The sequence below is a fragment of the Heteronotia binoei genome, chromosome 12 (genome assembly GCF_032191835.1).
Source record: "Heteronotia binoei isolate CCM8104 ecotype False Entrance Well chromosome 12, APGP_CSIRO_Hbin_v1, whole genome shotgun sequence".
NCBI lineage: Eukaryota > Metazoa > Chordata > Lepidosauria > Squamata > Gekkonidae > Heteronotia > Heteronotia binoei.
In genome coordinates, this window is record NC_083234.1 from 61885020 (window position 1) to 61906139 (window position 21120).

Genomic DNA, 21120 nt, shown 5'->3' on the forward strand with positions numbered 1-21120 from the left:
GGCTTAGGTGCACAGAGGAGAATCTGCAACAGCAAACAATAAGTTACAAATCAGAGAAAGGAAAAGGTCTAGCTAATTGCTTCAGGTTTGGAGATCCTAAAATGAAAGGTGGAATTAGCCTTTTCATGATTAAGTGCTGGACTGTTTTGCCGGATGGAGGGCAGCATCTTTTATTTCTCTGTATGTTCCTGTCTGTTCCTTGTGGCTCAAAGTTATTATTTTCTCCTCCCTCCTGTGACAGAGACATCTCCCGGGGTTATGAGTGGATCCCGATTCCGTGCGTCAATTCTGTGGACAGCGAGCCTTGTCCTAGCAACTACAAATACGTTTCTCAGAACTGCGTGACTTCCCCCATGAATATTGACAGAAACATCACTCATTTGCAGGTCAGGCTGGCTGCTTGTGGCTTCTCCTTTCTTTTCGTTCCCCCTCCTCGGGGAGGAAGAGGGTGCTCTCTGCTCAGCACTTGCAGGTGTGTGGGTGGACAAAAGTGACAGGAGCATGCACAGCCAAGCAGGTTGATCACTGGCCGGAGTTCTTCTCCGTCCCCCTCCCTTTCTTCCCTGCAGCCCTTCTCTGCATTGATGTAACTGGAGAGGAATTTATTCCCTCTGTCCTATTCTCCTTGGTATGAGATGTCCTTTTGGAGGATATTTGAAAAACAATTCCAAGGGAGTCTGTGGCAGGGCAGAGGCACCTGTTCTGGCGCTTGTTTTCAAGGGGATAATGGGGAAGTGTTCCCTCTCTCATGATGCAGCAAAGGGCCTTGGATTGGAAGGCTAGTTATTTCATTGGCATTGCTCTTCTAGCCTAACTTAAGTGGCCCGATTTGGAACTCCTTGGCTTGAGAGGGCTTTTGCAGCAAGACTCTCTCCCCTTTCTAGCACCGGCCCTTCATTGTGCAAAGCCTTAGACACATGACAACTCTGTGGATCAGCTTTGGTAGCTCAGATGCCTACATGACTTCATCACACTTGTTCTTCAGCTGCATGCCTATGGATGACTCTGACCTGTTGCTCTTTTCTCCTTCTCAGTACTGCGTGTGCATAGACGACTGCTCCTCCAGCAAATGCATGTGCGGCCAGTTGAGTATGCGCTGCTGGTACGACCGGGTGAGCACTTTGTTTCTCAGATATGCGGGTTCAGGAAGGGCTGAATGTGTGACTGCCACGACAACAACTCAAGGCAGGCTAAAGAAAATCCACCCTAAATAACAGGAATTTGTTATGCTGAGAACACTCGCCTGTGTTGTCTTCAGCCTGTAATGCCAATGTACTGTAATAGAGTGTCAGACTAGAGCGAGGAGACCTGAAATCTGCCATGAAAGGCACTGGGTAACCTTGGATCAGTCGCTGTCTTTTAGCCTAACAGAACTGTTGTGAGGAAAAATGAGACGGGGGAAAAACAAGTACACTGCCCTGATATCCTTGGGGAAAGGGCAGGATAAAGTATGTTGAGTAGGTATATGCAACGGCTCAGGAAAGCACAAGTACTTAGGTATCTTTCTGAATCATCCTTTGCCTTCCCAAGAATAAAATCTAGGTAACTGCCTACTGGGTCATGATTAAGGCATTTTAGCTGCTGCCCTAAATGTGTTAGTTGGAATGTAGAAAATTGCTAATAAAGAGCCCTGTGACGCAAAGTGGTAAGCTGCAGTCCAAGCTCTGCTCATGACCTGAGTTTGATCCCAGCAGAAGCTGGGTTCAGGTAGCCAACTCAAGGTTGACTCCGCCTTCCATCCTTCCGAGGACGGTAAAATGAGTACCCAGCTTGCTGAGGGGAAAGTGTAGATGACTGGGGAAGGCAATGGCAAACCACCCCTGTAAAAAGTCTGCCATGAAAACGTTGTGAAAACAATGTCACCCCAGAGTCAGAAATGACTGGTGCTTGCACAGGGGACTATCTTTACCTTTTAGAAAATTGCTCAGGTTCATGTTTTCTTGCTCTCTCTCATGAAATCAAAGTAGAGATTCTTTGTCAGCCATTCCATTCCATAAGCTGTGACAGGACTTCATTAAATAAGCACAGACCCATCTTTGAGACCGAGCGTCAGCATTTATATCTGAGGCTGCTCCCTTTGAGAAGAAATAGGTTAGGTACTGTGGGTGTGGCCAGAAAAGTTTGGGTGGTGGTGTGTTGGGAAATCCTGTGGGGCAGAGGAGCCAGGGGAAAGAAAGAAAGAGAAATAAGGGAGTTGGACGCTGCTGACAGAACAGCTCACCTGCCTGCAACCCTCGAGACTACTGGCTTCCTCGTCTACATGAGTCGGGGTGGGGTGGGGAATCTCCGACTCTCTCTCCCATTTTGCAGTTTTTATTTTATTTAGCATTTTTAAAACCTATTTATTTCCTGCCTGGAAAAAAATTAGACTGAAGCTTCCCTGACTGTGCCTGGGATCATTTTGGAAACCCCACATACATCTTACATTTTTTAAAAAATTATATATATATACACACACACATATGAATTTTTAAAAAAATTTTCTGTGGAGCGGCACTTTTCTATGGGGGGGCATTGCCCCAGCCTCTCCCAATGGCTATGGGCCTGTGCGCTGGTACTAGGATGCAGGTTCCTGAGCTGTGTAGGATGGACAAGAACTGGGGTACCTGCCATGAATCCCTTTGAGAAAAGACAGCTCTTCCTTGATCTGTTTCCCGCATGCGAGCACATGCATATCCAGTGAATTCATCCTTCTGATGCTTGACCTCTTTCCAGGATGGGCGGCTCCTGCCTGAATTCAACATGGCCGAGCCACCTTTGATCTTTGAGTGCAACCATGCCTGCTCGTGTTGGAGGACTTGCCGAAATCGTGTTGTGCAGAATGGGCTCAGGTGAGTCTGTTGGGACGTTTATATGATGAGGGTTCACCTGCCCATAAAATCCAAGGAGGGTTTCAAAAAAAATAAGGACATGAATAGTAGGCCTCGGATCTCCATTAAACATGTGAAACAAAGCAAATGATGCTGGAGATAGCTTAATTAAGAGGAATGACCAATCATATTATAAGTATTTCATATAATCATATAATCACCGATGCGGGGATTCAGGGGTTGGCCTTGCAATGGCTTTCCTCTTTCCTTGATGGTCGGGGGCAAAGGGTGGCGATTGGGGGTGAACTGTCCCAGAAGCACTCGCTTAATTGTGGGGTGCCACGGGATGGTTCTCTCCCCGATGTTATTCAACATCTACATGCGCCCCCTTGCCCAGATTGTCCAGAGGTATGGGTTGGGCTGTCACCAATATGCTGATGACACCCACCTCTATCTACTGATGGATGGACGGCCTGACTGTGTCTCAAAAAACCTAGATCTGGCGTTGCAAGCTGTGGCAGGTTGGCTCAGGCTGAGTAGGTTGAAGCTGAACCCAGCGAAGACAGAGGTCCTTTGCCTGAGTTGTGGCGGTCTGGGTAGGGAAATTCCCCTACCAGCATTTGATGGTGTGCCATTGCAAATGGCGCACAAGGTCAAGTGCTTGGCTGCTGGAGCTTGCCTTGACAATGGAATCCCAGATAGCAGCCATTGCTAAATCCGCTTTTTTTCATCTTAGGCGGGTGAAGCAGTTGGTCCCTTTCCTGGAGCGCGGCGACCTAGCAACAGTGATCCGTGCAACGGTCACTTCAAGGCTGGACTACTGTAATGGCCTCTACATGGGGCTGCCCCATGCCATACCTGGAAACTGCAGCTAGTGCAGAATGCAGCGGCCAGGCTGTTATTGGGGTGCCCTAAATGGGAGCACATACAGCCGGGGCTGCGGGAACTGCACTGGTTGCCAATAGTGTACTGGATTTGATACAAGGTCCTGGTCATTACCTTTAAAGGCCATATATGGCCAAGGACCTGCCTACCTTAGGGACCGTCTCTCCCCATATATTCCCTAGAGGGTACTGCGATCTGACTCTCAAAATTTATTGACAATCCCCGGGCCGAAGGAGGCCAAACTGAAAGTTACTAGAGAAAAGGCCTTCCTGATCTCAGCCCCACAGTGGTGGAACCAATTGCCAGAAGAGGTGCGGGCCTTGTGGAACCTTGCTCAGTTCCGCAGGGCCTGCAAGACTGCTCTTTTTCAGCTGGCCTTTACTTAATGATCCTACTGCATACTGGTGAATGAATACCGTTGCCACGGAATGCATAACACCAAGATCTTCTTCGTGGTCTCTGTGCATTCACACATATGGGTATTCCTCCAGAATGGCCCTGACCTTGGAGAGTTCAAAGCAATCTTGATCGTAGATCTGGCGCGCCTCCCCCTCGTCCTGGGGCGGAGCCACCGTTTGCGCATGCGCGGACGAGGGGGGAGGCGTCTAGCCACTCAGTTTCTTCCTTACCGCTGACCTGATCGCACCTACCTCGTTGATCTCCAACTTCCTCATTGCAATCTTCAGCAAACTACTTCTTTCTTCAACCTACTTCAGTCTTTCATCTTCACCTGGTATCGTATAAAAAAAAAAAAAAAAAAAAACCTCCTCACTATCTTTCGGACTTTCTCCCTCACCCCCCCCCCCCCGGGAGCGGATGGAAGGAAGGGACAAGGTCACTTTCAAACGCTGCACGCGCTGCTCTGCCAAGATCCCATCGTCTGACGGGCACTCCCTCTGCCTTTTCTGCCTCGGGGAGACCCACCGCACGGATTCCTGCGTCCACTGTAGCCAGTTCGGCAAACAGGCCCGCAAGAATCGCGCCGCGAGACTCCGGAGCCATCTAATGGAAGCCTCCCTCCGACCGCATGGCGCGCAACACCAGCCTCCGCCATCTTCCCCACTCCACGTGGGAACGGCGCAGCCGGCAGCTTCCGTGGCTCAAGGTCCCTGCAAGCCTAAGTCCGGCAAACATACCACAAAGTCGGACGGCACCAAGAAGCGTCACCGCTCCGAGTCCGCCCACGTGGATCCGACGAGCACCGCCAGCATAAAGAAAACCAAGTCTGCGCATCGACCCTCCGACCAATCTGGGCAACCCACGAGCTCGAACCCGGCCACGAGCTCGACCGCAGTAAGATCGACATCGAACCCGACCACGAGTTCCGCCTCGGCTCCAAAGACACCAACAGTGAAATCGACGCCGACGCCGAACATCACACCATTGGAGATTGTGCGCATCTCCTCCAAGTCGCCGTCAATCACGACCTCTCCACCCGACCAAATACTCGAGGTCCACTCCCCTGCAAAGAGCCACCAACCACTCGACCCCCGCGCCTTCGTAGATCTCTCTAAGCCGCTGGAAGCCCAATCCCTGACCAGGGAACCTTTAACTCCGAGAGTCCTTTTACCACGGCAACCCACACCAAGAGCTCACAGCCGCCAACGCTCACGCAGCCGCCGACGCTCCCGCAGCCACCGTAGGCAACGTTCCCGTAGCCGCCGTAGGGACAGCCGCCAACGTTCCCGCAGCCGCCGCAGTCACCGTTCCCACAGCCGCCGTAGAGAGAGATACTCCTACTACTCCCCGTCGAGATCTAGATCTCGCTCTCCCCGGACCCGACGAGGGCACCGACGATCCCCCTCTCACGACCGCTACCGCTCGGATTCGAGAGGGCGCCACTACCACAGCTACCATGACTCCCCTCGGTACCGAGACCGCGCGGACAGACACGATCGAACCCGACACTACGAAGCGTCCCCGCGCACACACCACCTCGACTACGACACACTCGCTCAGCTCCATGACGGACGCAGTCGCCTCGACCTCGAGCCGAAACTGCCCTCACCACCGGGCTCCATACACACTGCGACAAACAAACAGCTGCCACCTGTAGAAACCCAACCAGACCTACAGCACGAATCCGACGACGACTCCGAAGCCGAACTCTCCGAATCCGACCGCTCCTCGGGGTCGGACCTACAATCCCCGGCTTCCGATATAGCTAAACCGGCGGACCTGTCTCCATCAGAGGGTCCGAAATCCTACCTTGACTTAGTCTCCAATATGGCGAACTCGCTGAACCTGAAGCTTAACACAGACGCACCCAGGGTCTCGGACGTCGTCTTTGACCTCGTACATTCAGACCTCCCAGCAAGCTCCTCTCTCCCTATGCTTCCCGTCCTCCTCGAGACACTCAAGGAAGCCTGGGACAAGCCGGCATCGGTACCTCCAACCTCCAAAAGAGTCGAAGCCCTTTACAAGATCCACGCGCCGGATGCAAAGTTCTTGTTCACCCACCCGGCTCCCAACTCCATAATAGTTCACTCCTCCTCGAAATCGAAACAGACGAGACACCCGGTACCCCCGGAAAGAGAGGGCAAGAAGCTCGATACTATAGGGCGAAAGATATACTCGCTCACTACAGCTGCAACAAAGATACAAAACTACACGGCATGCTTCTCAGCATATGCATACAACCTAACCACCTATCTCAACACCCTGATACCCTCCTTACCCGAGGAATCACGAAAACCAGCCTCTAACGCCCTACAGGAATTAGCAAGACTGAGCAAGCAGCAGATTAACACAGCTCGCCATGCTGCACAGTGCTCCTCCAAAGCCTTGGCCTCAGCTATAGCCTTACGCAGACATGCGTGGCTTAGGTCCTCGTCACTCCAACCGGACATTAAATATAAGATTGAGGACTTACCCTTCGACGGCCTTGGACTGTTTAACGCAGCCACAGACGACATCCTCACATCAGTCGATGACGGCAGGAAACGGGCGAAACGCTTGGGGGTCTCCCAACAACAACCCCAGTTCAACAGGCAGAGGAACTGGAAGTCCACCTACCATAAGGGTACCAAGTCCCCCAGACAGCAAACCTCATGGAGACGGAAAACCCCCCAGTCCAAGCTGTCATCTCAATACAGACCACGCACGCAAACTTCCAAAAAGACCGCAGCTACCTCAAAACCGTCTCTTTGACCACCCTGCCACGAGACGTCCAGTTTCCCTCCTTCAGCCAAACCCCCACACCCGTCTACAGCAGTTTTACTCCGCCTGGAGAGACATAACATCGGACGCTTGGGTCCTCACCATCATACAGAGAGGATACCTAATAGAATTCACATCCACCCCGAAACATCACAGATTTCTTACCACCCCATCGTCCGCACCGCTACAGACAGAAATCGCGTCCCTGCTAGACAAGAACGCGATAGAACCAGTCCCACCCCAATACCATCGCACCGGGTTCTATTCCCGCTACTTCCTGGTGCCGAAAAGGGACGGAGGTCTCCGCCCGATCCTCGACCTTCGCAAACTAAACCTCCACATCACCTACAAGAAATTCCGTATGATCACACTCCAGGCAATCCTTCCGCTTATCCCAGAACGCTCATGGATGGCATCCATAGATCTACAGGACGCCTACTTCCACATCACAATCAACCACCATCACAGAAGATTTCTCAGATTCGCCGTCGGGGAGCAACACTTCCAGTTCCGCTCTCTCCCATTCGGCCTATCGACGGCCCCGAGAGTCTTCACCAAATGCATGGCAGTGGTTGCCGCATCATTACGACAACAGAGCATATCGATATACCCATATATAGACGACTGGCTGATCGTCGCCCATTCAAGGGAACAACTCCAACTGGACGTCTCCACTACCCTCTCCCTCCTGGCCACACTCGGCCTCCAGGTCAACTTATCAAAATCCAAACTAACCCCCACTCAGAGAATTCAGTTCATAGGAGCAGACATCTCCACAATCTCCCAAACAGCCTCTCTACCGCACGACAGAGTACTCAGCATACAATCTCTGGCCAACACCATCATTGCCCAGCGCTCCCAGACAGCCCTAACGTTTCAAAGGATGCTAGGCCTAATGGCAGCAACCACCGCAGTCCTATGCTTCGCAAAACTTCACATGCGACCCCTGCAGATGTGGTTTGTCAGGACCTTTCATCCTCACACACAGCACCAATCTACACTCTTGACCCTTCCATCGCACATCGTAACATCCCTCAAATGGTGGACGATGGAACATCACCTCCGCACGGGCATGCCCTTCAAACAAGCTCCCCCCTCAGTGATCGTCACCACGGACGCCTCCAGGTGGGGATGGGGAGCCCACTTAGGAACCCTCACAGTCCAAGGCCAATGGTCGGACTACGAGCGGTCCCTCCACATCAACTGCCTAGAGCTCCTTGCAGTACACAAAGCGCTGAGATCCTTTCTCCCATCGCTACGAAATCAGCACGTCCAGGTCACTTCCGACAACATCGCCACGGTCTTCTACATCAACAGACAGGGAGGCACCGCCTCCATCAGACTCTGCAAGAGGGCCCTGGCATTGTGGCATTGGAGCATCACCCAGGGCATCTTCCTCACGGCCGTTCACCTACCAGGGACCGAGAATACCCAGGCGGATGCCCTGAGCCGCCACTCGACCAACAACCACGAGTGGTCTATCAGCGCTCAATACATCCAACAAATCTTCAAAACCTTCGGAACCCCGAGCATAGATGTATTTGCCTCACCATCAAATGCCCAGTGCACCCACTTCTACATGAGAGGTCCACCATCCCAGCTCTCCAGAGGGGATGCATTCCTCCAAACCTGGAAGGGAAAACTACACTACCTGTTTCCCCCCATCCCACTCATCACAAGGGTCCTGCAGAAAATCCAAACAGACCGCACGAACTGCATCCTCATAACCCCATGGTGGCCACGCCAACCCTGGTTCACCACCCTCCTGTCTCTGTCCAACAGGACATTCCTAATCCTCCCACAAGCACAGGACCTCCTCTCCCAACAAGACGGGAAGGTCCTACACCACAACCCGGCATCCCTCAAATTGACGGCCTGGAGAATCAGTTTTTAGACTTTCCCCCGGACGTTCGCCAAGTCCTACTGAACTCTAGAAAACCATCCACTAGGAAAGCCTATCTACTAAAATGGAAGCGCTTCACCCACTACGCCTCTCAACACAACTTTGACCCTAACTGCGCTACCATCTCTCAGGTATTAACTTATACCTTAGCACTCTCAAGAACAGGCCTCTCATACTCCTCCCTGAAGGTACACCTCGCAGCTATCTCTGCCTTCCACCCCCACATCGGGGGAACAACAGTCTTCTCTCATCATGCCACGAAGGCCTTCCTCAAGGGCATCATTCGCCTACACCCTCCTGTCAGACAAATCCTTCCAACCTGGAGCCTCTCTCTAGTGCTCAGCCAGCTCATGAAACCACCCTTTGAGCCCATGGCATCTATTCCACTACACCTGCTATCGTGGAAAACAGCACTACTCACGGCTCTCACCACAGGCAAGAGGGCTAGCGACATCTGTGCCCTGAGGGCGGACCCACCCTACACAATCTTTCACAGTAACAGGGTGGTCCTTCGCCCCGGCCCGACCTTCCTACCAAAGGTCGTCTCTCCATTCCACCTAGGGAAACAGTCAACCATACCAGCCTTTTTTCAGCACCCCTCGGACGCAGGCCAGAGGGCTCTCCACAACTTGGACGCGCGCAGAGCGCTAGCTTTCTACATAGACAGAACTCGAGAATTCCGTAAGGATCCGAGACTCTTTGTCACCTACGCCACCCATAATAAGGGCAGCAAAATATCTACTCAGAGGCTCTCTAAGTGGCTCGTTGCCACCATAGAACTCTGCTACCAACTGGCGAAACAACCAGTCCCGCAACACATACGAGCTCACTCTACTAGAGCCGTCGCCACCTCGTCAGCTTTCACGAAGGGCATCCCTATAGAGGACATCTGCGATGCAGCGGTCTGGTCCTCCACGTCTACCTTCGCCTCGCACTACGCTCTTGACGTTCGTGCCCGGCGTGATGCCTCCTTCGGACAGGCTGTACTTCGCTCCATCTTCGACTGACCACCGTAAGTACCACTCTCATTACATTCTGGTCTAACCTTGCATACTTTTTACAGATCCAGCACCCGCCTCCGAAGGGATAGCTCGCTAATCACCCATATGTGTGAATGCACAGAGACCACGAAGAAGATGGACAGGTTTCTTACCTGTAACTGGTGATCTTCGAGTGGTCATCTGTGCAATCACACAGACCCACCCAGCCTTCCCCGCTGCTGGACACTCACCTAGCACGTCTTCCACCTGTCCGGTGGCGGGAAGAAACTGAGTGGCTAGACGCCTCCCCCCTCGTCCGCGCATGCGCAAACGGTGGCTCCGCCCCAGGACGAGGGGGAGGCGTGCCAGATCTACGATCAAGATTGCTTTGAACTCTCCGAGGTCAGGGCCATTCTGGAGGAATACCCATATGTGTGATTGCACAGATGACCACTCGAAGATCACCAGTTACAGGTAAGAAACCTGTCCTTTTTAATATTAATTTAATCCTAGAATGATTTTAACTATAATGATGATTAATTTTAGAAATGGTTGAGTTATAATACGTATGTTTTAATTGTTGAAATCTCTATGTTGTGAGCCGCCCTGAGCCTGCTTCGGTGGGGAGGGCGGGATACAAATTAAAAATTATTATTATTAATTACCTATTGAATTATTGCCAATCGAATTATTGCAATAGCCCTTGAGAGAACGCTACTCTCTCACATTCCACTTCTCTGCCATGGGAAACCTAAGGGCTTCCAGGGACGTGGCCATGGCTGGATTTACATTCAGAAAGTCCCAGGTTCAATCCTTGCCATCTCCAGCAGTAACAGATGCTGGGAAAGACCTTTTCCTGAGATCCTGGAGAGTCATTGCCCGTCAGCATAAAAAAGTCTGGACTAGATTTTGGGTTGGCACAACAACGCGCATTTTTAAAATGGTGTGTGTGTGGGGGGGCGGGGAGTAGATCCTGTTAGGATTCAGAAACATTTTAATCAATGTTGCCAGGAATTTCCAAGGTTTTAGGTTTTATAGGATTTTCCAGTTTTGGTGGAAACATTCCTATTGATCAAAGCTTCTCTTTCATCCCTGCGCTTTTTCTCTGGAGTGGCAATGTTGCATTTATTAAAGCATAAATCTGAAGCCATTTGATCAGATGTTGAGCTGATCATGCAGCTGCTGTGCAGTGCCTTGCCTTTTATTCCTTCTTGGTTTTCTTCTAGAACTGTCACTCAGTCAAAGAAATGTTTGTTGATTAATTTGCATGAGTTGCAGTCGATGGATTAAATGCATATGGGATGACAATGACTGTAAAGAGAACAGCACACTTCGTTTTTAGAAAATGTGTGGGCATGCATGCTGTGCCAAGTGCCATCTTAGAAGAGGCATTCCCTCTCCCCCTCCACACACAGAAGGGTAATCCTCTTCTGAATCCAGTACCATCTCGGAGGCGTTACCCTCATGTACCATCTCAGAGGCATTTCCTCCCTCATGCAGGGAGGGAAAGCCTTTTCTAGGATGGTGCTTGCAATCAGTTGTTTGTTGCAACTCTCACTCTTAGTCATCAGAATGGACTTGGACAGGATGGCCTTTCTCTTGCTGTTCTCAGAAGAAGACCACAAATTTATACCCCGCCCTTCTCTCTGAATCAGAGTCTCAGAGTGGCTTACAATCTTCTTTATCTCCTTCCCCCACAACAGACACCCTATGAGGTGAGTGGGACTGAGAGAGCTCTCCCAGAAGCTACCCTTTCAAGGACAACTCCTACAAGAGCTAGGGCTAACCCAAGGCCATTCCAGCAGCTGCAAGTGGAGGAGAGGGAAATCAAACCCAGTTCTCCCAGATAAGATTCCATGCACTTAACCACTACACCAAACTGTCTCTCTCAGGTTCAGCCGTCCCCTTCCCATATTAGATTAGGTGTTCCAGTTTGCTGATAATGAGTAATTACACCCAAACTCTGCCTTTGGGGTCTGGAGCATCCCACAGAATTAGATTCTGAACATGCCGATGCTCATGAAGCCATAAGGCTGATATGGGCTGTAAGTATTTGAAGTTTCAAGCTACATCTGTGACCCAGCAGGCACTGCATATGGGACAGACGCTCATAGGTTCTGTCTTTTCCTATCTTCCAGGTCTCGATTACAGCTTTATCGGACAAAGAAGATGGGCTGGGGCGTGCGATCGATGCAAGACATTCCATTGGGGACATTTGTGTGCGAGTGAGTGCCTTGTCTTTTGAAAAGCTGGACAGCTAGCGGGAGCACACTACATGGACAGGGACGAGAAATCTCTCACAAGACTTTGCAGAGAGCCGTGATTACTTAACCTGACAAAGTGCTGAAATATGCAGGCTTGGTCCATCTTGTCCCTCGAACAGGTTGTTTGCTGTCATAAGTGAACAATCGAGGCTTTGCCAAGAGGAAACAGATTGTGAGCTCTGGGGCATCATTGCCTATGCTGTTTGTAGTCTTAAATGTTACACAGAGGTATGGCTCATTGGCAGAACACATGCTTAGCATGCAAAAGGTCCCATGTTCGTCTCCAGCATCTCTAGTGGGAAAAAACCTTAGATAGCAAGTGTTGGAAAAGACTTCCTTCTGCCTAAGTTAGAGGAGTTTTTAATACCTCACTTTTCTCTACCCTAAGGAGTCTCAGAGTGGCTTATAATCTCCTTCCCTTCCTCTCCCCACAACAGGTGCCTTATGAGGTAGGTGGGGCTGAAAGAGTTCTGAGAGAACTGTGACTGACCCGAGGTCACCCAACTGGCTGCATGTAGAGAAGTGGGGAATCAAACCCAGCTCTCTAGATTAGTATCTGCCACTCTTAACCACTACACCAAACTGGTGCTTCCAGTCAGACAAGAGGTGCTGAACCAGATAACCTGATCCCCTAACACTGACACAAGTGTAAGCCAGTTACGTAGGGCACCACTCAGCTGGTGGTCCTAGGCAAACCATCCTGCTTATTAGCTACCATGTGATAATGCTAAATATCTGTTCAGAAAGATCCAAGGACAAACATGGTGCCATCTATCTGCTCTTCTCCTTCCACCTAGACCATGTGGCCCAGGGGCCAAATTAGGCCCCTGGAGGGCTCCTATCAGGCCCCCAAACAACTGGCTGTCATCTGCTTCCTTCTCCCTCTCTTGCTTCCTTCTGCATCACAGCTTGCTTTTCAAAGCTTGCTGATAATGAGTTACAGAGGAAAGCCTCTGTTTTCTGAGGCTCTATTGGCTGAGACTTCTCCCTTTAAAAAAAACCCCTTTAATTGTATTTGCGTCCTTTATAAAGTTTGTACATATTCTGCCTAATCTTAAATAGGTACACGCATGGCTTGGCTCAACACGGCCTGGCCCGACAAGGCCTCATTTGTGTCAGATTCGTCCCTCATAATAAATGAGTTTGACACCCTTTGTGAGGTCCCGGTCAGCTCCTTGAGCTGCAAGTGGTCAGAGTGATAGCAGGGACAGAGCAGGGGGTGAAGAGGGTTGTGATGACAGAAGTCTTTGCAAGGGCTAAGAAATCTTGTTGTGAGGTTGGGTTCATCAGACTCAAGTTGAGGAGTGATGATAAAAAAAAGATTGTGGTGGGGGGTAAGCACACCTCCATCCTTGCAGCTGGATAAAAGCAGCAAGAGCACAGAGCTTGTAAGAAATGACATGACATCGGGCTTGTGGGCTCCTGCCGTTAAACCCCCATGTGGGTTAGTAGAAAGAATCTCTTTTAAGGTAGCCAGTTGGGATAGCAATTAAGCCCCTCGAGCCAAGGGCCAGGAGCGGAACTGCTCCTGCTGAGTTTTTTTACTTGCCCCATCGACTGCTGTTGAAAACCTACTCCTGAGATTCTCAGGGACTGTCCAGAGCTTTTCGTCAATGTAGCACAGCGGGGTCAGAAGCCAGGATTTCTCATTTGGAAGCGCCAGAGTAGCTTCTTGATCCCGGTGCCCTGGAGTGTTCCGGGCGGCAGCCGCGTGCACACTCTCCTGAGCAGCCCCAGGCAGTTGCAACCTCAGCAGCAGCTGGATGGATGGGACTCCTCAGCAGTCCAAGTGGATGTTACTGTCTCCGCAGTGCCACAGAACCGCATTATGTGACGCAAAGTCAGAGGCTCAGCTCCGGAGACAACACGCCACGGATGCAGCCTAGCCTCTATCCTCTCAGCAGGCGCCCGATGAGCAACTTGGTGTCAATTTCTGGGCTGTTAATTAGTCCGGAGTAATTACTTCCCCTTGTTTCCATATTCACAATAATTGGCATTGAGTAGAAGCCCCATTTCACTCATTAATGAGAGCGAGGGAAGATTAGCCCTTTAACTACTCTCGTAGAAAGCGTGCTTATAGGGGAATCCCGGGAGGCAGCAGATTCACGTTCAGCAGTGTGGTGTAGGTGCCGCCCTGCCTTTTAAAGCTTCCCCGCAAACGGCAGAGCTGGAACCTGCGGAGTCCACAGATGGCTCTTGGCCCTGGCAGTTGGCAGCTGCATCACATGGTCCATTGGAAAGAGTGTAAGCAGCTTAATTAAAGATTGCACAAAAAAGGGTTAATTACAGTTTGTGTATTGTGAAGAGGGTTATATGGCGCAGTAGTAGTTGCACGTTTGGTAGAAGAACACAACGTTATTCTCAGGGATGGATTCTGTATACGTACACAACATTCTGAGAATCAGGCAAGAGCCAATAGCAGTGAATGCTTTATGCCGCCCTTCCAAGCAGAATTACACCCTTCTAAGGCCGTTGCTTTGTTTTCACTGGGTTTAGAAAGGTGGAACTCTGTATAGGATAACACGGTTGAGGTTGCCTGTCTGTCGATTGATCTATCAATATACTGATTTTCCCCTAATATACATTTATTTGTAGATCACTTTTTGTCATAACTGCTCTCAGGACTTAATTAAAAACAAAACCGTTCACAGTTCAACTGATTCAGGTCTAAATCTATTTAAACTATCGTGGAAGGAGCTGCTAACTTAATAACAGCAACAGAGGGACGCACAAAGCAAGGTGTCAGAACATGCAGGACAAAACAGAAAGGAGGAAGCATGCTTATTCTGATTGCTGAAGGCAAGGTTTAAGGTTTCACTCCCCACTAGAAAGAGAGGAGAGAGACTGTGCCTGCCAGAGCTCCAGTGGGAAGGATATTTAAAGAATGGAGGCCACCACAGAGAAAGCCCTGCTTTTTTTTACTGAGGACCCATTGGTGGGTACCCATTGATGAATACTAGACAGACCCATAGTCAGGATTTGGAAGGTCAGGGGGCCTTTAATTTTTTTGGAAGGTGGGGCAGTTAATGACCCCAAGCTGGCACCCCACATGGCCTTCGCTTCCCTCCCCTGACGCTCTTGTGGCTGCAGCCCTCCCTTCTCCACCACTCACGTGGCACAGGAGAGTGAGAAGGGCAGCAGGAGAGCAAGAAGGGCAGCAGGAGCGGGAGAAAGGTGGCAGGAGAGTGAGAAAGGTGGGAGAGGTCCCAAATCAGGAGGTCCTCAGCCAGAAGTCGGGGCTGTGCCCCCAAAGACCCCCTCCTAGCTACGGGCCTGGTACTAGAACAGGGCTTAATTCTAGCATTCTGGCATTCTTCAGAGTTTTGTGATAGAACCCCCCTGCAACATTGAATGCCCAGTTAACCTTACCTGCAGCTGAGAAGGATGTGGTGCAAGGATGTCAAGAATAAAAATCTTTGTGAGGAGGTTGTGGCTGGTTTTGGATGTGGAGCTGAAGGCTGATCTGCCCTTTCACAAATCCCATCCTTTTGTGGCTCCATTCTATGCAAGTAACCCACCTCTGCTAAAAAGGATAGCCTTCGAGGTGGTATCACATGATATGAAAACTCTGGGGTGTTGATCTGTTCACATGTGCTTGTCACGTTGCAGTTGTTGAGCAATGTTTGTCACACCCTAAGGACTGGTTTGTGTAGCCTCTGTAGGTCCTTGCGCCCTGGTCTGCTTAACCCCTCATGTGCCTGCAGCAAAGCCAAGCCCCAGTGGCCCTGTTGCAAGCTCAGAGCGAGCTGCTATTTGCTGCAAATGATCATCACAGTCTGCGGTCTGTGATTGTGTTGGATTCATGTAAACAAAGGGATAAAGTTGAGGAGGGGTTATTCAGCTGGAAAGCTTATCCATTACATGACCAAGGTGCCAGACTGAAACGCCAGCATCTCCAGTTTAAGAAGAAGACGACTGCAGATTTATACCCCGCCCTTCTCTCTGAATCAGAGACTCAGAGCGACTTACAATCTCCTATATCTTCTCCCCCCACAACAGACACCCTGTGAGGTGGGTGGGGCTGAGAGAGCTCTCACAGCAGCTGCCCTTTCAAGGACAATTCCTGCGATAGCTATGGCTAACCCAAGGCCATTCCAGCAGCTTTTTAGTGGCGGAGTGGGGAATCAAACCCGGTTCTCCCAGATAAGAGTCTGCACACTTTAACCACTACACCAAACTGGCTCTCAGGCCTTGCTATGCTGCTGCAGATCAGGCAGTAATGATCAAGATGGATTAGTGGTCTCCATCAGTATAAGGGGTGGAGAGAAAGGAATGGAACTCCCTCCCTCTCCGGTCTCTGGCCTATATCCATACAATATTTCTGTTGGTTGCTGATGCTTTTAGCCAAAATAAGTCTGCATAATGTCTTCACATTTGGTTTTGAGGGCTTTCTAGAGGCATCTAGTTGGCCAACCAGACTACTGAACTACGTGGACCTTTTGTCCGATCCCATGGGGCTGTTTAGTTTTTCAGTCTCCTTGTTTTTCCATTGTTCTGCAGGTATGTTGGAGAACTGATCTCTGATGCAGAGGCGGATGTACGTGAAGAAGACTCTTATCTTTTTGACCTTGACAACAAGGTAGTGTATGGGGGGGGAATTGAAGGGGGGGAGAGCGGGGGTCGTGAGAGGATCCCAGGACAAATGCAAGTGTTAAAATGAATTCTGTCTCCCATTTCACTGGACAGAGCAGTCTGCACATTGGTGTGACAGGAAGCTCTTTGCGCCTTTCGAAAAAGTGCAATCCCGTTAGAGCATAGAATGTGGGCTGAGAAGCTCGAGGGACTTGATGACCGGAGGGTGGGGGGAGGCAAGGGGTGGGGGTGGAGCTTTTTATCACGGCGCTCGTTCAGAAATTGCCTGGATCAATCGATGCTGAGCGTCGCTTTTAGCCACAGTTAACAAGGGAGCAAAATTAGCCATTAGTCTTGTTAATGATACACAAATGATGCTGCAACTGTGTGCCCTCCCCACCCACCCCGCCTTTACTGACATTCATTATCGCAAACTTGATTTTTGGGCTAGGCTACCATCTTGGTACTAAAGGTGATTCCTCTCTTTGCATTTGCAATAGATGCTACATGATGCATACCCACCTAGTCCCCTCCCACCCAGGTGTTTCATGCTCTGCTCAGAATTCTAGACAAATAAGGGAGGTGTGTCCATGGCTCCTGGATGGGTGGCCCCATTTTGCTGAAGGGCAGGAGTTCAGGGAGCATTTTTTTCCCTTCCTCTAATAAAAAGGGAGTTTTTATCAGAGAGAGGAAGAGAACGTACTCTCTTGCTGTAAGCCAAGTTTCTTTCCTGTGCTGACATTTGCACAGGAGGCAAGCCTCTCGAGTACAGCATAGTCCAGGGGAAATGTTAGATCGTTGTCTTCAGCAGAAGGGTATGTGTGCACATGTGCTTGGGACTTTTTCCCTGTGTGGATTTATCAGCAGTAGACCACTGCTCCTTCCTATACAGGAGAGCATATGTGCCGGCTTTTGCAAATTCCCTGTGCCTCTTCCAACTGGTCTTCCTAACTTTAAGAGCTAGAAACCTGAACTGCATATGCTTGTGTAGCATCACGAGATATACAGTCCCTGAGGTTGGACCGGCTGAACATTTCACAGCAACGCAGATGGTTTTTTGGTGCAGGAGATATTTCAGGTGCTCATCCGGAAAAGAAAGATGATCTGTAGTTTGGAATGCAAGGCAAAGCTTATCAGGCTTGTAGATGCGAACCAAGAGGAGAGAAGGAGAGGGTTGCAGCCCTATAAGAAGCTGCTAGAGGGATCCCTGAGAAGCATCTCACCCCAAAGGGCACTACATGCTCTGTGAAGGGATCTGTCTTCAACGAGGGTCCACAATTAAAGATTGATGCTTGCTGTTTCCTGCCACAATGATACATATTTTTAAATGCCTTGAGAGACTGTGGCACAGGGGTGGCCAAACTTGCTCAATGTAAGAGCCACATAGAATAAACATCAGATGTTTGAGAGCCGCAAGACAGGAAGGAAGGAAGGCAAATAGATAGGGAGGGAGAGGTAGAAAAAAGCAACTTAACTTTAAATGCATTCTCCCAAGCCAGTCAAGGGGGGGAGGGCTTTGAGAGCCACACAATATGTGTGAAAGAGCGACATTTGGTTCCCAAGCCACAGTTTAGCACCCTGCTCCGGCAGTTCAAGGAAAGCCCAGAGTTGCTGTTGCTGGAGTGATCTGTTTCCCTTTTATACTGGAATCTTATGGTTCCTGGTAATCTGCCATCACCAGTTTGCTATTATTACGCTGTCTGATTCAGTTTAAGAAGAAGCTAGACTTAATCCTTCTTCCGAAGAGAAGGAGTAGGAAGGACATCATTCTGCATACGAAGAGCATTCCTGCTTTTGCCCCCAGGGACAGTTTTGTTCGACTCAAGGAGCAAAAGCTGCATGAGGGTGACACCTTCCTAAATTTCTGACCATAATTCCCAGATAATTTTTGTTGTGATTCCCAGTCTTCCTAGTCCTTTTGCATGTAAACTGTGGCATGACCCTGTGTTTATTGGTGTGACTTAGAGGTGCTGCTGGAATCCAAAATGTTAAGCCTGTCTTAATCGGATACTCTTTCTCCCACTTGCCAGGATGGAGAGGTGTACTGCATAGATGCCCGCTTCTATGGCAACATCAGCCGCTTCATAAACCATCTCTGTGAGCCAAACCTCATTCCCGTGCGAGTGTTCATGTCCCACCAGGACCTGCGTTTTCCCAGAATTGCCTTCTTCAGCAGCAGACCCATCCAAGCGGGAGAAGAGATTGGGTATGTCCTGGCTTGAGAAAACAGGAGGGAGTAGCATAGGGAAATGGGGTCTCCTTGGTGGCTTGTCGGGTTGTTTTTGAGCTGTTCTCACTGGACACACCTCACTAAACAGCAATGCAAGCTGTCCTTTTTCCTCATGAAACAGCGAGCAGCTATTCAAACATGGCTTGTTCACCCAGAAGCTTTGAGCCAAACTGTGTGGTATAAATCTAAATAACTGCCTGTGCAAATGGCCTGCTTGCAAGAGCTGTGCAGCGTTGCCCAAGGTGCTGATGCAAGAGAACGGTTTGTTGGTTATGCTCACAGAAGCTGTTGGTTATGCTCACAATCCTGGCACTTGTGTTCTTCTGCACAGACCTCTCGATGTTACGTTGCTCATGCTAGCAGAAAGCTGCATGCGTGGTCATTTGCACAAGCCAAGAGGGAAAGATAAAATTTCGACTAGCTCTCAAGAGCAACGTAATACATGAAATGAACAACAACAGAAAACACCCTTGCTCTATACTGAGTCAGGTCCTTCACAATGACCCAACTGTTTCACCCTCCGACCCAGTGTGTGCTTATGTGCCACCCAATTAGCTTCAGCAATCTTGCTGCACTCCTCTCTTGGGGGAGGCCCAAGATTAAAGGAAGGAAAAAGGAAATACGATGAAACACAGTCTTTGGAGCCATTTTGTCCATTTCTCACCCTACTCTACACCGTTGTCTATGCCACCGCTTTGCAAGGCATTGGCTCTTATTGAATGAAAAGGCCTCTTGGTTTCATCACCATGCCTAAGTCTGAAACCTCTGCTTTCAATTTGCCAGCCATGCTACTGGCCTAGAGCTTATTCCTTGTAATGCTGTGGCAGCTGCCTCTCACAGTTTTTAGGAAAAGCCACACACCCCCACCCTCGGTGTGAAGTGTTTCTTTGACCTCTGGATTTCGGTAGAGGACAAAGAGTGAGTTGGAAGGGGGCAGGATAATGGAGGATCTGTTTGCAGTCCTCAACTGTGTTTCTAGGCTGGGTCTGTGTTGTAGATAGGGCCGACATTGTCCTGCAAGTTACATTTGGCCTTTGCAACCACTAAGCTAGAATGGAGCACAGTGACTGTGTTTAGTGGTCTAAAAAAATACTTTAAAACCCTCTGAGCAGTGCTTGTTTCCACTGAGACACCTACAGCAGCTCTCATGGCTGAGGTGTCTCAGTGGAAGCAAGCAGGCTGGCAATCTGAGGACACAAGTATAAGTCAGAGCCACAAGATTCTTCATTGAGTGGCTGTTTCAACAGCGTGAGAGTTTCCCAGACGACCTGCTTCACCGCAAAATGGGCTGCTTCCAGAACTCTCCATGGCTTGTTACCCAGAGTCTAAATTTATGAGAGGGTAAAATATGTTCTGTTCATTGGTTGCACTTCCTCCCCCTTCCCTTCCTTTTGCCCAAGGATCTCAAGGTGGCATATGTGGTTGTCCCCTATTTCTCTTATGCTCACTATATCCATGAGATTAGGCAGAGCAGAGAATGTGACTGGCCCAAGATCACCCAGGAAGCTTGTGTGAATGAGCTGGGCTCTCCCTAGTACGGCATTTCAACTATTACACCACAGTAGGCTGTCATAAAGTATGTTGTCCATCTCACACCTCTGAGAGTCCCTGAATCCAGAATGGAATTGGAAATGTAGGACCATCTGATGATGAGATAAAAAGAACAGAGGAGGAAGCTACAGTTCCTGTCCAGCTGTTGCTGTGTCCAAGAAACATAAATGTGCAGCATGAACCTGTGCATGTCTACTCAGAAGTAACTCACAGAGTTCAGTGGGGCTTACTCTCGTGAGGAGGTGTGGGATGGCTGCCTTCAATAGGTAGCAGAAAAAGACTGGAGTGGTTTGCAACCCCTTTAGAATGTCTTTGTGACAATCTTCACTCTCCCTCTCTTATTGTCATGAACTGGTCTTAGGGAGAGATCATGGCTCAGTTTGGTGTAGTGGTTAGGTGCGCGGACTCTTATCTGGGAGAACCAGGTTTGATTCCCCACTCCTCCACTTGCAGCTGCTGGAATGGCCTTGGGTCAGCCATAGCTCTCATAGGAGTTGTCCTTGAAAGGGCAGCTGCTGTAAGAGCTCTCTCAGCCTCACCCACCTCACAGGGTATCTGTTGTGGTGGTGGTGGAAGGTAAAGGAGATTGTGACTGCTCTGAGACTCTGAGATTCAGAGTATAGGGTGGGATATAAATCCAATATCATCATCTTCTTCGTCTTCTTCCGAATGCCATCCTAAATCATATGGAATTGGCACCAAATTATTTAAACTGTTTTAAATTGTTTAATTTAACTGTTTTATTGTTATCCTGTTGTGTTTGTGA

The 21120-nt window shown here is 49.7% G+C and overlaps 1 protein-coding gene across 13 annotated transcripts in view; it reads left to right on the top strand.

The window, feature by feature from the left end:
• The window catches only part of EHMT1 (euchromatic histone lysine methyltransferase 1), a 149999-nt gene that overhangs the window by 126741 nt on the left and 2138 nt on the right, over positions 1-21120 (top strand). For all 13 annotated transcript variants that reach the window (XM_060251564.1, XM_060251572.1, XM_060251567.1 and 10 more), the window contains 6 exons: positions 242-386; positions 1035-1112; positions 2716-2831; positions 11876-11962; positions 16502-16580; positions 18604-18779. In XM_060251564.1, coding sequence (XP_060107547.1) covers positions 242-386; positions 1035-1112; positions 2716-2831; positions 11876-11962; positions 16502-16580; positions 18604-18779 — 681 coding nt within the window. The remainder of the gene's footprint in view (positions 1-241; positions 387-1034; positions 1113-2715; positions 2832-11875; positions 11963-16501; positions 16581-18603; positions 18780-21120) is intronic.